The sequence below is a fragment of the Typopeltis vanoorti genome, chromosome 26 (assembly GCF_054136105.1).
Source record: "Typopeltis vanoorti isolate ZY-2024b chromosome 26, IOZ_Tvanoo_1.0, whole genome shotgun sequence".
Taxonomy (NCBI): Eukaryota; Metazoa; Arthropoda; class Arachnida; order Uropygi; family Thelyphonidae; genus Typopeltis; species Typopeltis vanoorti.
The window spans coordinates 4,469,026-4,484,136 of NC_143574.1; the positions used below are offsets into that span (position 1 = coordinate 4,469,026).

Here is a 15,111-nt window from a genome sequence, read left to right on the forward strand (position 1 = left end):
ATAAACTGCTAGATTGTTTTCGCCAATTCTTCCCAAATTGGGACTCAGTTTTCCGTTTTGTTTCAAACTGGTCAAGGATGGTATATTCCAGTCAAGCCTCGAACGGATGAGGCTTGAAAACATTGGACAAGAAAATCGAATTGGATTAAAATTTCGGTCTTTATACTTGTCAGTGAGTACACAAGACTCGTCCTTTATGTATCTTATAGCTAAAACCTCGGAGATTGCTACGGTTGAGGAAAATCCATATCTTACATTTAAAGTATTGGTCCCCTACTCTCTATACTAATGGTTGACAGCCAACCTGGTTTACTGTTTGAAATTAAGGCCGAAATAACTAAGGCTTCGGATCAAAGATGGACCTAATGAGTTCGATTGGTGTGATAATAAATGATATACAGAAGTTGGAAGTTGAAGTTGCTTTTATGTATTCTAAATCTTCATTCAATTGGGGCGAAGTTCTTGTGACAGATAATTTCAGCCAGTTCTTTCCCTTTGTTAAATTTCAATAACATTGGTTCACTCAATCCCAGAATAACTTGCGCAAATATTGACCTAAAAGACAAATGTAAGTTCTTACGCTGTACACTCACTTCAAATTTACGTTAATTGAAAAAATAATTTAAGTCTAAACATTAATTTGTTTTTGCAATGCCTTATGCTGTTATGTTGATCAAAAATCCATGGTTTAACAGCGTTTCACTGTACAATCATTCTAACTGTTTGGAAAGAACCATTAGCGGTACGACAGTGTTTGGTAAATTTGATTTCTTGGCAAGCAATGTGCTGAACGAGCATGCTGGCACCAGCTGAAAGAATGCAAAAAGTATTTTCATTAGGAACATTTCTTCTCCTCCTACGTGTGCGTGTCTCACCAACTTGTCATTCGCGTCACATGTATCACGTGTTTTACTTTCGCTAAATCTGATGCGCTGGTGATAAGCGAGGAATTGGCTAACATTTTGAGGGTTTTTCATCCCGCATACAGACACATCGGCCCTTCGGAACACGCAATTGACAGACAAAAAACACTAGCTATGGTGGTGGTGGGCAGTAGATGACGATGATGTTAATTTGTAGTAGAGGTTCGGTGTAGTGGTGGAGACGGATAGTTGTACAATAGGTGTCCTCCCGCAATGAGTCTTCGGACTCCTTGGAGGTGTCACGAATAATAATAATAATAATAATAATAATAATAATAATAATAATATTATTATTATTATTATTATTAATGGTTAATAATAATGACTTTCCTACTTCTGATAACTGGTGGCAGCATAAAATAGAGACAGTACTGGAAAACGAAACAGCAAAAATTCTCTAGGACTTCAGAATGCAAACTGATCGGCATTTGGAACACAATAGACCTGACATCACATTTATTGAACAGCGACAGGTTTGGATTATCGATATTGCAGTACCCAGTGATAACAACATTAACAAGCATTATATCTCTTCCAGTTTCTTGAGATTGGTTCGGACACCAAATAGATATAAAACAATCATATCCTACGTTCGAATTGGAATTACGTGATTTCGAACTGTAAGTATCTATAGATGCTTTACTACTGAAGTTGAACCCATTTAATTGGATTAGTTTTAAGGGTGTCCAGTTCTTGCTGTAGGTCGGAGTATGTAGGACAGATGAAGTGAGCTCTGTTCAATACGGTTTCGATGATGCCTACTTTTTTTCTATGGATGAGAAGCAGAATTATATCCGGAGATAATCCATACAGAGATGTATTGATTTGGTCTAGGAAGAGAATCAGAGCATTTTCTGGATGTGACCAAATTGTAAACATATTTTCAATATAGCATATTCCATAAAAAAAACAAGAGTTTTCTTTGTTGAGTGGATTAGAACAAAGACTTTTCTAGGCTGCATCTCCTATTTGCTTCTACATTTTGTTGTTCCAGCTGAGATGTCCAAAGTGTACATTACAAAGTCAACAATGTTTAGTACTGATGTTAATAATTCCTCATTGGATGGATGGATGGAATTTAGTTACGATTGGTGTTCAGGATCCCTGTTGAACTTTTTCGAACACAGTTCTATCATTTTAGTAGGAGATCACCCAAAATTAAACCGTGTTTATCGTATAGACGTCAGAAACGGCTTCAAGTACAACCTTTATGATAATGAATAGGGGATATGGAAAACTGTCATTAGGAAACGAACCCGTGTCTGATTGACTGTGTTCGTGTACTTACGCTTTTGTCCATCCTCAATATTGAAAAAATTAAGTGTAGCCAGAGGCCTTCTCAAAACCTTCTCAAACATAAAAAGTTCGTTCATTGCAAACTTCCATCCAAGTCCTGACATCATTATGACTCTCCACTACCATATTCCCCCATTATTGAGAAGGTAAGTTCGCCCCAACAATATTCTATTATAGAAATGTTCTAACAGAGCCATCAATCCTGTTGGTCATAACATGTTATACATTAAGGTCAAAGCACCTTGTGGCAACTTGCATAGGTAAAATTGATAAGCACTGTATTACTTAAACCTTGGCATTTCAGGGTCTGCCTACTCACTGATGAGACCTCAATAAAGGTTGAAACCGGTCTAGGTGTGACCCCCACCCATAATGTATAACATCATACATTTACCGGCTCTGTATAATGATCAATCGATCTCTTAAGGAAGCTTGAGAAACATTAGTCATCTATTCATTAATAAAATAAAATAAAAAAAGAGGGAGATTACAAATCTATAAACGTCAAACTCATAAACTTGACCAAAAGACGCTGACAAGAATATTAAGATGATAAACGTCTGTAAAACGACAACATGCTGGGTGACCTAATGCTAAAACAAGCTGTAAAACATGCATCTAAAATTCTGAATGCTGTCCAAGTTCTTTTCGGCATCTACAATGGCGGTGACCTTGGATGACACCTCGCCCTATATAATAAGTCCGTATATCATTCCCACATCCTTTGGGGTAGTTGGAGGAAAGCGTGCGTGGTCAAATGACTCCAAAAATATTCTGTTGCCGTGCAGTTAAACACAGTATAAACCGAAATGACGTTTCCACACACACACACAAAAAAAAACTAACTTTGTAAATATTACAGAGAAGCTGACTGAGCTCAGTGTCAACAGAAGATGGCGCCACTAATGGTAATAAATTATCGAATATTTTATGACGTCATAAGATTCAAAAAAAAAAACTAACTTTGTAAATATTACAGAGAAGCTGACTGAGCTCAGTGTCAACAGAAGATGGCGCCACTAATGGTAATAAATTATCGAATATTTTATGACGTCATAAGATTCAAAAAAAAAAACTTACTTTGTAAATATTACAGAGAAGCTGACTGAGCTCAGTGTCAACAGAAGATGGCGCCACTAATGGTAATAAATTATTGAATATTTTATGACGTCATAAGATACAAAGATCTTCAGCACGTATCAATTCTAAAAGACGCTTATGATACTCGTGTGATAATGATTATCACAAAGTATTTGATAATATCATATGAATTGTGTCCCCTAGAGCGAGAGATCGACAAAATAAAGAATATGTCTAGAGAATCCTATATTGATCAAGAAGAATAAATAAATAAGTGAAATCGAATTGAACTATAATGCTACCGTGTAACTAGGTCAGCATAAACATTAACGAAGTGCTGACAGCTGGTTTGAGTTAATGGACACGTTTGGCATCTAATAGTTTGCGAAGAAAATACTTAATCTAAAGTCATGACGTTTTTCTAATATTTGTACTATATGAAGGTCGTGGAAGTTAATCGCTCGTTGCAAAGAAAAAAAAATAGAAATGCAACTTCCATTAGGAAGTTAAGTTAGAAGCAAAAACATTTTTTTTTTCTTTTTCTAGAGGCGTTACAGACAATGAGTCATGGATCAGGGCGCCATTGCATGCCATCCGTAATAAAGAAAACTTTATTTTCGGGACTTGACAAATCCAAGGCTCTCAGTTACCTAAACATCGTGACCTTGGCCAGTGTTTCTTTTTCTTTTTTTTTCTTAAATAATTTTTGCTTCATTAATCTTCAGGGTGCTGCTCACTATAACCTTTTCCATACTTGAAAAAGCAACTCACGCATGTGAATATTCACCGTCTTTTAGAGTCTTAGTTTGATATTAGGCCCGACTCAGCTAAGGATACATGAGTCCAGCGTATTAGGTTTAAATGGCGTGTGTTTCTGACTGGGTCTTTGGGCTCTAGAAAAGAAAATGGAAATGGAAGATTACCTTGATTTCCCAATGATTTTTGGCTATTTTTCTAAACATTTTTAAATATAAAAGCACCGCTAACATTAGCATAATCGATACTACAATGCGATTTCTTAGTTGGCATTTGATGGATCCTCTAGGTTACCAACCTATCAAAACAGGGGAAAAAAATTCCGGAGTCACATACGAGTATTTCGTAGATTTCCAAGCATTTGGTATCCAACATCCAGAATGACAATTTCAAATACAAAATACAAGCTGTGGAGATCGAATTACAAATGCAGAAATAGATGCTTGTAAATGTGTTTAGGTGGTAGTCTATTTTCATCATCCGGTGTGGGAGTACTACCCTGCTTATTGGAAGCTTAGAGGTAGGACATGAGAAAGAATATCCTTGTTTGCCTCTAGAGCTTTTCCTAGTTATTTAATATTTATTAAATTATCTTTATTAAATACTTTTTTTACATATACTTATGTCTCAACTTTTTACTATCCTTATGTGAATCTCACTCCAGTTCTGTTCACTCCAATACCTCATTGGAGTGAACATTAATCAGTTCTTTATGATATTCACGTTAGCTTTGAGCGCTCTTATTTTTATCTTTTAATGCTTAAGGGTGACACTTTTAGTTCATTTTTGTTAAATAGACAGCCGGTCCACGCATCATTAACTGAAGTACATTAAAGTACAGATTCAATTAACATAAAAAAAAGGAGTCTTACCTGATTTTGTAGAAGATGAGAAAATCACAGGAGGCATGAAGTATCCCACTGCAAGATTTTCGTATCCTGTTATGAAATCCGGCTGGGAAAAATGTCCACCGTTTGGAGTCACCAAGTTCCTCTGAATTTTTCCTTCTGTCTCTCTAGTTATAAGTGTATTAAGAGCATGATTCTGGAAATCATTTAACGGAAGCGTTTGTGCAAAAGGTGTTACAGAATTCACCACACTGTCACTAACGTTGTTCCCTACGAAAGACACGGACGGGAGTTTTGGTGTTGTTCGCGACTGGACAGCGGAAGATGGGTAAGAAATCACATCCCCCAAGGTAGAAGCAATGGGTGATGTCTGAAAGGAGGGATGGGTTGAGGATAGATGGTCGGCGCTGCGTACACCTGGGAGGGGCCTTTGTACAAAATGATCTGGCATTGTGGACGTACTGGAATTTTGTGTAGTCCTCATGCTTGGAGCATTCGTTGGATTTATGAGTGTTTGTGCCATAATACGAACATACGAGTATTACATCTGGTATGGAACTGTTTTATCGTCACTGTCATCGACTGTTGATCTTGCTTCTAATTATGAGGACCCCCATTCTGCAAAGAAAAAAAAAATCAGTTTGTTAAATTTTAATTCGATATTTATTCAGTTATTAATTTATTTGTTATTAATAAAAAAGTTTATCTAATTACATAATTAAATTTTATTGTATTTTATTTTTATTTGTTTTATTTTATTTTATTTTTATTTATTTATTTTAATTTTATTGTCTAATTTACATTCTCTTTTTTTTGCAACGTAATTGTACTTCAAACTTCAGAATCACCAAACATTTTGCTATTAACACAATAATGATAATCGCTAAAAAGTAAACCAAATACATAAATAAATACAAATAACTCTGTTTTATCGCTTGCATTACAAAATAATTTTATGGGATATATAAAAAAAAAAAAAATCAGCTAACGCCTTTTTATTCCCGTATACGGGGAGTAGGCGAGGCCATTTAGCCCTATGTAACTTTTGGAGACTGAATGGGCAGTTCAATCTCCACTGGTACCAATCAGAGATAGATGGACCAAGGCTATCACTAATTAAGCAATACGCAGTGAAGAGAGACGGCTCAAATGTGCCGCCATCTCGTGGTCCCTAACCCTAACACAATATATTTAATGTCTGAAATAATGCGGGTTCTACGGTCGATTTTCTTGAGTTTACGGGACGAAAAACCCGAGTTTCCGGGAGGAAAAACCCACTTGCCAGAGATCGACTAACTCGGGAACCGGTCGAAGAAAGGCTTAGAAAAATTTCCTCTAGTCGGCGACTAGACTCGAAACCAAGTCTTCCTTCGTGCGTGCGGCCAAGCGCCGTGGTATGCAAACGCCACATCCACTGAGCTACACAGGCTATAGAAATGAATTCCTAAAATGCCAACACACCCCAGAAAACAATGGAAGTTTGTGAATAAATTAATCGGCAAAGACATTCATAAACAAACCCTCCCGATACTTAAAGATATCGATAGGAATAGAGAAAATTGAGACTGGCGATTAGCTGAAGAGTTCAATAACCATTTTGTCACAGTTAGTGAAAGCATCCTAAAAAATAGTAAAACCACCTCTCAGAATTGCCCTTCCAAGAGAATCGATAATTCCGTATATCTTTTCCCCACTTGTGAAAACGAAAATCAAAAAAAAAAAAAACCTTTTTATAGCTAGCCTAAAAACAGCCCAAACTTCACGATGGTATTAACGGTGGTCGATGTTTTCAAAAATTACTTAAATGCCAGATCACAAATTGTAAAAATAAACAACAGCTTTAGCAGCTCCAAAACAGTAAACTCTGATGTGCCACAAGGATCTGTCTTAAGAACAATTTAATTTAATATTTTTATCAATGACTTTTGCAATCTTAAACTAAACAGTAAAATAAATACTTTTGCAGATGATACAGTACTAATTTTCGCTAGGGACACAGCCGAACAAATGCAAATCATAGTGATTGCTGATATTTTAAAAGTAACAAATTAAAATAGAAAAAGTCAGTGTAATAACTTACTTGGGATTAAAAATTGATAGTAATGTAAGCTGGAAACTACTTATCACCGATGTCGTAAATAAAGTAAGGATTATGTTAAACAGACTTTACTACCTAAACAGATTCTTAAATTTAAATATGCTAAAAATATTATAATCTGCCTGGATTCAAAGCTCACTACAATATGGTATATTAAGTTGGGGAGGAATCTATCGCACTACGCTGAAACCTTTAGTCTCGACTCGCAATAAAGTAATTAAAATCTTAACTAGAAACAAATATAAGGATACTGCAATGTGTAATAAATACACCATACTAAACATACTACCCCTTAGATATTTATACGTCTATAGGGTACTATTATTCATAAAAAAACGCAACGAATACGTAAATATCAAACAAGATGTTTTCCTTAATGGTTATAAGGACCTAAAATATATAGTTCCAGTATCAGGTGTAAAATGTAAAAAATGTAAATGATGTTGAACTACTTTGTTTCATTTTGTTCCTAATTAATGTTATGCAACTTTCTCTGTACACATTAGCATGTGTCCTGTGATTTTATTATATTATAATAATATATAATACGTATATTATATGAATGTATACATTGATGATGCATTACAAACCATTTGGTAATTTCATGCATATAACTGTGGTTTTAGACATTGAAATTGACAAGGTTATTCAATGCCCATCAAAGAATGGTGTGCAGAGGTTGTTGCCGCTGTTAAATTCTGGTGATTTGTGCTTATAAAAAGGGTTTGTCAAGTAAAAACGAAGAATATAACGTGCTATCATCAGAGAAATTGTGTATTGGATTGGTGGCCAATAGAGTAAGTTGTTGATATACAGGGTGGTTCAAAATTCCACATACAAACTTTGAGAAGAGATAGAGAACATCAAAATCAACCATATTCACATAGGAAAACATGGCCGGAAACGCCACCGGAAGGTACTAACAGGGACGCAAAGATACAGAAATAGCACAAGGCATAAGTAGTGTAAAAAACTTTATTAGGCCTAACTGAACAGTTCAATAAATAGTTGGATACATAATATGGTAAACGAGATGCATGTCTGCCATCTCAGCGTTCGTAAAACGACGCATGTTCTTCGTACGACGTCGAAAGCTTGAATGACGAGGCCCCAATTGCTCACCTGGAACGCTGGGAACAGCGCCACCTATCAGTTTCGGTTGGCGTTTCCGGTCATGCTTTGCTATGTGAATATGGTTGATTTTGATGTTCTCTACCTCCTCTCAAAGTTTGTACGTGGAATTTTGAACCACCCGATAAAATAAATGTGCTTAGTTGGAGAACAAAACTAAGAAATAAAATTTATTATATGCATGATAAGCCAGCAGTATTCATGCTGGCGTTATATATTTTTATATTCACATTTATTTTTCTGTTTCAAAATTCTTTCGTTTGAATCAAAAATGCTAACTTGTGTATTAATGCTCAATATAGAGTCTAAAGGGAAAACTACGACAAAAGGCCATTCGCATCTGAAAAGAATAAAAATGCAACATCATCTGACCATCATCAGATTTTACCAAATCGCCATGGAAAAAGAAAATCGATTTCAGAGTTCTTTAACAGGTAGGTGCGGCACAAAACTACCTCGTGATGGGTGGTGGTTACATCCTCAATTTTAACAATCTCTTCTTGTATTGCCAACATATTCTTCTACCAATCTGGCACCTCAGTCTTCAGCCGAAAGTTATTTTCTGCTTTGACTCAAACTGCCTTTTTTCCCTAATTTTTTGTGGTGTTGGCCTACTTGTTGATTTTAATTTAGCTTCTAAATTTATTTTCTCTTCTTTTATTGCTGGCACTGGTCTGTTTGTTGCTTTCATGGTTAGTTTACGTTAGAACAATAGGAGTTTGGCACAGCACATAATCAGTTTGCGATATTGAGAATATTGATCATTCGTGGGTGTTATTTCCAAAAGTAAGGAATATTCCATGTATTTTTCTTCATCTTATTAATGTCAGACCAAGGATGCAATCATGAGTAATTTCTGATGTACAACTTGAAAACACAAAATGTAGAAAAGCATATTTAGACGAAATCTGAATAAAGAAACGACTGCTCATGAGTAGATACAACATGGAATATTTATTTGATACAAAATAACCTAGTGTTTCGTTCTATAAACAATAATCTAACTTGAATTAAAATGAAAAGCAATTACAAGAATCGGCTGTTTCCAAAATCACTGTAAGGACTTCAAAAGTCTTTAATCAAAATCTCCCTTGCATTACAATCAAATTAACTTGACAACAGGTTCAACAGTAATAATGTTTCCACCTTCAAGTGAAATGCTTTTTGTAAACCTGTATAGTACATTCGTATCGTGGATGCCCTAAGGATTTTTTTAATTTTTCCTATTTGTTTTTGTATTTTTTATTTATTTTTAGATAATCCAGAAACCCTATTCTAGAGTCTAAACATGGGACTTTTTCCAAGCCACTTCTGGCCGCCAGTAAGCGGAATGGTCGCACAGAGCGAATCAATTCATCTCCCACTGAAAGACACAAACATCCATGCCAACAGCGGAATTTGAACCAGTAGCCTGGAAAAGGAAGTATCTTGGCATGATGCATTTTTGGATAATAGATTTGGAGTGAGCATACCTTAAAAATTTTAGAATAATCAAATTAATTTGAACACCAATTGTTAAATGCCATTTAGTGTTGGACAGCTAAAATTCGTTTGTCTAACACTCAGACAATTCGCTTTGTAATAGTAACAAATCGCCGGAGATTTATTTAATGTGAATTGCAAACATGAAAAGTCATACACCTACTGCACATCAATACCATGGGTGTGATAAAGGTTATATAATCTGGAAACCCTGCTCTACACTAAAAGACGGAACTCCTAAAAGATATTTCAGGACCTAATAAGTAGGTTGGTAGTCTCACAAGATATTCACAAACATTTTGGCTCTCAGTAGCAATCGAATCTACACGGGTTGGTTGGATGACGGAAAAATTGTCCACTCGACTAACCTCACTCACCTGTAAGAAGCAGGGACCCAACTGCTCATTCAATGTTTCCAGATTGTCATCCTCCCAAGTACCTATAGGACGCAAGGCTGCTTTAATTTTTTTGTTTGCGTTTCCTCCTTTTTCAGTTCTTCTTAAAGATAATTTTTTTAATGTCAAGTCGTAGTTCTCATCCACAAAGGATTTTGGTAAACATATAGTACACCCTCTGTCAAAAAGAAACCGAACTTTTCGAAAATAGACGAAATTAGTGGCAGTTGCATCTTTTTCTTGTCGAAAGCGGCAACCTTTATTAGTGTTGTGTCAACTGTTTATGACATTTATTTCATTAGAAGCCGAGTTATAGTGCCAACAGTGACAGTGTGTTTTGAAGAAAGGTCGGTCATCACGATATTCATGCAGTATGCGACGAATTCTCGCTATTAGTTGCTTCAAAACTTCGAGATAAACTTACCATTGACCGTTTGGCCAAGCAGGACGAATTCTTTGTGGATAATGCCCTTGGAATCGTAGAAACAAATCAGCATTGTCTTTACTTTTGACTTCTCGAAGTGACTTTTTTTCGGATGCCCCTCTTCTGGTGGTCTCCACTCAGCACTCTGGCGCTTTGTTTCGGGCTCATACTCAAACACAACATTTCGTCACCAGTAACGATCGTTTCAAGGAGGTTTGAGTCCCTTACGAGCGGTTTTAATGAGGTCCTTGCAGTGTTCACTTCGATACATTTTTTGGTCGTCGGTCAACTTGTGGGGAAGAAATCGCGAATTCAATTTACGAAGGCTCAAACTCTCCGTCAAAATGTTGTGCACAGTTGATTTTGGAATCCCCAATTCATCTTCAATCAATCTCACGGACAATTTCGAGTTTTCTTTGATGAAATCACGCACTTTTCATACGTTTACTTCCTCAGTCCAGTTTTTGGACGGCCCGGCTTTTCGTCGTCCTCAGGCGTCTCACGACCACTTTGAAATCGCTTAAACCACTCGTAAACTTGAGAACGGGATAAGCATTCATCACCGTATGCTTTTTGAAGCATTTGATGCGTTTGGGTAAAACGTTTACGAAGTTTAACACAAAAATCAATCGCAGCTCTGTTTCAAGCTCATTTTCCGACCGTTCGTCAAAACACACTGTCACCCTTGGCACTATAACTCGGCTTCTAATGAAACAAATGTCATGAACAGTTGACACAACACTAGTGAAGGTTGCCGCTTACGACAACAAAAAGATACAACAGGTGGCACCACTAGTGTCTTCTATTTTCGAAAAGTTCGGTTTCTTTTTGGACAGAGGGTGTACATTCCCACTGTGGATGGGCTTTTACAAACATTCATGGCTAAGGCAGGATTCGAACATGAAGCGTATTGGTTGGAGAGCGGATAGGCCAATCAGGCAGGCATTAATTAATAGATGCATCCCACGTTCTATCCACGTACCAAAAGTACACCGAAAATATCACTATAACTCTAATCTCACCCCCATAGATGAACGATCACAAGAAACACACATTCACGCACAGTCAATGTAAACAAGTTTTTCCTTTCCCAATCCACTACCCATATACGGTACTGATGTACCATAAGTCAAGGCCAATGGATCCATTTTGTCAAAGCGTTGTTGAAAATTTGGTTGCTACCCTTCTTTTAGTGTGAATTACCGAATCCCCAAACCATGCAAAATTTGTCCAACGAAAAATAAAACTATTAATTCGATAACGCAGTGTATCAGGTAGATTGTTATGATTTCAATTTGTTTCTTGTTAAGCAATAATACTGAGGGAAGTAAGTGGCGCCATCTATTATTTTGATTGTAAAGATGTAAACAAATAGTGGCATGGTTAATACAAAGATGCTTTTCCGTACTACGTAAACAAAATTGCCTTAACATTGTTTGACTGTGCACTTTTTAGGTAAACCTCATGAACCTAAATATTAAGTTGAAGGTTCGAGAAGCGGTGATTAAAAATAAACTTTAAAATTATTACATTCTTACTAAATAAAAAAGTCAAATGTAAAAATCCACACTGGGAATCCATATCAGAAAATGGTGATAAAAAATTCATAAACAAATATAATGAACGACTGTTAAAATCATTTCAGAATTAAAATATGAATAAATAAAAAAAATCTATAGCTCCTTTTCCTTCCCTCAAAGGAAGTAGACTGAACCCTATCAGCGGTAGCATTGGGATAAATAGGAAAGTAATTAGCTGCCACCCTTAATCATTATCAATAGCTGATCTCATTGTTACCAATGATTTTACGGCAGATATTTGCAGACAACTCACGTTCCTAAACGCCAACTAGCATTATTTTCTAAAATGTCAATTCTACGGTTGAAAACCATATTTTTCGATTAAAACCCATTTTCCTGTTTTCAAAAAAAATCAACTAAACCCGCAACACCCTAAAAAATGCCTAGAGCTTCCTCTAGTCAGCAACAACAATCAAACATCTAACGGTTTTTCTTCTACGAGTCTAGCATTATGGATTCAGACACGCTACCACAACAATACACATTCCTCTAATAAATAAATAAATAAATTTTAATTACGATTATTTAACTAAAGTACTAATAAAAATATTTATCCTTTTCTGAAGCTCCTGTGATGAACTTAGAATCGTAATGTACAATCACAAACTCTGAGTATAAGTTAAATATCCAGAATGCCTGAGTATTCAGCTGCTTAGGATAAACTCTAAGAATAAATCATTTCCTTAGCTATTTAGTGCATGCCTACCGTTTATTTGGTATGCCTGTAAGAAGAATTACGGGCATTGAACGAATGTCACAACATCAGCATGCCCTTAGACGTTAAATACTTATTACAGTATGTTACAGCTCGGTATTCGATACACTAAGTATTAGTTGTGTTTCTTTTTCATTTAAAGTTTGTGTTCTTTGGTGGCTTGTTCCTTCTTTAGAGGCTCGCATGACAGGTTGGCAACATCCAAATCCCTTGGCAACTCTCTTGAGGTTTCAATCATGTTCTTTAACGCGCTACGAATATTTCGGTCATAGATGCGTGGAAGGTTCCCAGAATAGTAACCGGACTGTTTCCATTTCGTTACGGACTGACGGGGCTCTAGGTTGACGACATGCGAGAAAGGGAAAGCAGAAGGGAAGCTACGATAATTTGGTTTTTAAGTGTGATACAACAAGAGAGCAAGAAAAGATAGGTCAAAAGGGCTTGTTGGAAGAAATCTTTGGCAAAGCTTGCCGGCAGTGAAAAAAATAAATAATGTTGTTTTGTTTTGTTTTCTCCCAGCATAGCCTATAGCTATCACAGTAATAATAAGACAGAATAAATGATGTGTGTTAAATAGGGAAAATGCAATGAAAATAGAAGTCGTTAAACGAACAAGCTTAACTGTTTAAAGGTCGCTGCTGATCTGACAGATATAAACAAATTGTTTAATATAAATATTCTTACACATATCCAGTGTATAGCTTGGAGGTCATGAGTAGCTGCACACGCGGGATATTCCACACTGTTTATGCGGTCAGCTTTGGTTTAACACGTGTTATATAAACATGGGATATTTGATAATGTATCTGACAACTTGTATCTGAGAGATACCTTGATTTTTGATTATGAGATTTTGTTTTGTTTGAGTATTAATTACTCAAATGAATCTAACTCCTATCAGTTAAGAATGGAACAAAAAAAATCTTCGCAATTAAAAAAATAAAATAAAGCTATTAACACTTTTTATTCTGAGGCCGTTTTGCGCTAACTTTTGAAGATTAGGATGAGTCATTTGTTGAAGCTAATTGCTGCAATTAGGTTAGGTGAACGACCCTTCATGTTTGCTAATAATAGTTTAGTTCGCATACATCAATACATCGGAGAGGATCACTCACGATACACTTAAGAACACTAATAATAATGCCTACAATGATATAAAAGAAAGAATTAAATAAAAAAAGTATAATTTTGAAATAACTCGCTAAAAATACCTTGGTAATTACGTTAATGTTTTCTAGGGCCTGCTTGCGTATAACACTTAATTTTCATAGCTGGTATTTCAAAAAGGAGGATTTTTAAAAATTCAAACGTGTTTTAAATTATGATGGTTCTTTCTTGTTGCCAGATTTAGTATAGCTAAATGTAAGTGATGTTAATATGAAAGTTCTTTAAGTAAGCGATATTGCCTTTGGCTATGCTTAAGTAATCGATTTGGGATTCTTGTCAGCACGAGCTTAAACGTCAAAGAAGAACTACAACAGGTTGATAATTCCTGTAATTGTTGGTGAAGGGTTTATACATACATGTATATAATGCTATCTATGTTTCTTTTGTCGTTGTCCAAAAAGATAATGTTTAGTGAGGCAAACCAGATGAAAAGCACATTAATAGATAAAAATACATTAGATGAGTACAGTGGAATTATGGTAATAATGTCAAGGCTTTAGCACTGAAGTCAAAGCAAACAGACTGAGAGGTGGAATTCATTCATTTGATCTTGTGCCTTGAATGAATGATGAATCAAGACGTCATTCTGCCAGATTGACGTCATTTGTTCATTCACGGATTTAGTTATTTTACAGTACAGTTCCCTCACTAAATAAAAATAAAATCCATTATCATAACCCCAATAATGTTCTAAAATAAAAACTATAACAAATGTTATGTCTTTAATTCTAATGTCCAAATATTTAAAGAGACGGAGTAAACACGATAAATACTACGAACACTCTACTACTGGCGCAAACTGCATATAAACAACAGTGGAACTGCACGACGGACAGTACCGCATTGCGCTAATAGCTCGCATCTCACTATGACGTGCATATGCTTGCGCGCGTAGCAATATGACACTGTGGTAAACACAGTGCTGCTAGCGCCCTCCTAAGTGCTACAAGATGGATTTTTATTATTTTTTATACAAAATAAGAAATGGTATAGGATTGTTGATGAAAAAATTAAATATTACAAGCAAATATCGATTATAAATACCAATATTTAGAATTTCAACAGTAGAATACATAAATAAATAAATAAATATATAACATAAATAATATTTATGTTATACATTTATTTATTTATGTGGAGGAAGGAAACAGTTGGAGAATCTGTGTAGAAGTAACGAAACTAAGAAATAAATTTATTTTGAAATTTTGTAGACAAA

The 15,111-nt window shown here is 35.6% G+C and overlaps 1 protein-coding gene across 2 annotated transcripts in view; it reads right to left on the bottom strand.

Moving 5' to 3' along the window:
* LOC150092280 (uncharacterized) overlaps positions 1–15,111 on the bottom strand; it is a 63,246-nt gene that overhangs the window by 22,277 nt on the left and 25,858 nt on the right. For both annotated transcript variants that reach the window (XM_090414923.1, XM_090414924.1), the window contains one exon: positions 4,928–5,521. In XM_090414923.1, the coding sequence (XP_090271049.1) occupies positions 4,928–5,426 (499 nt within the window). In that variant the 5' untranslated portion in view covers positions 5,427–5,521. The remainder of the gene's footprint in view (positions 1–4,927; positions 5,522–15,111) is intronic.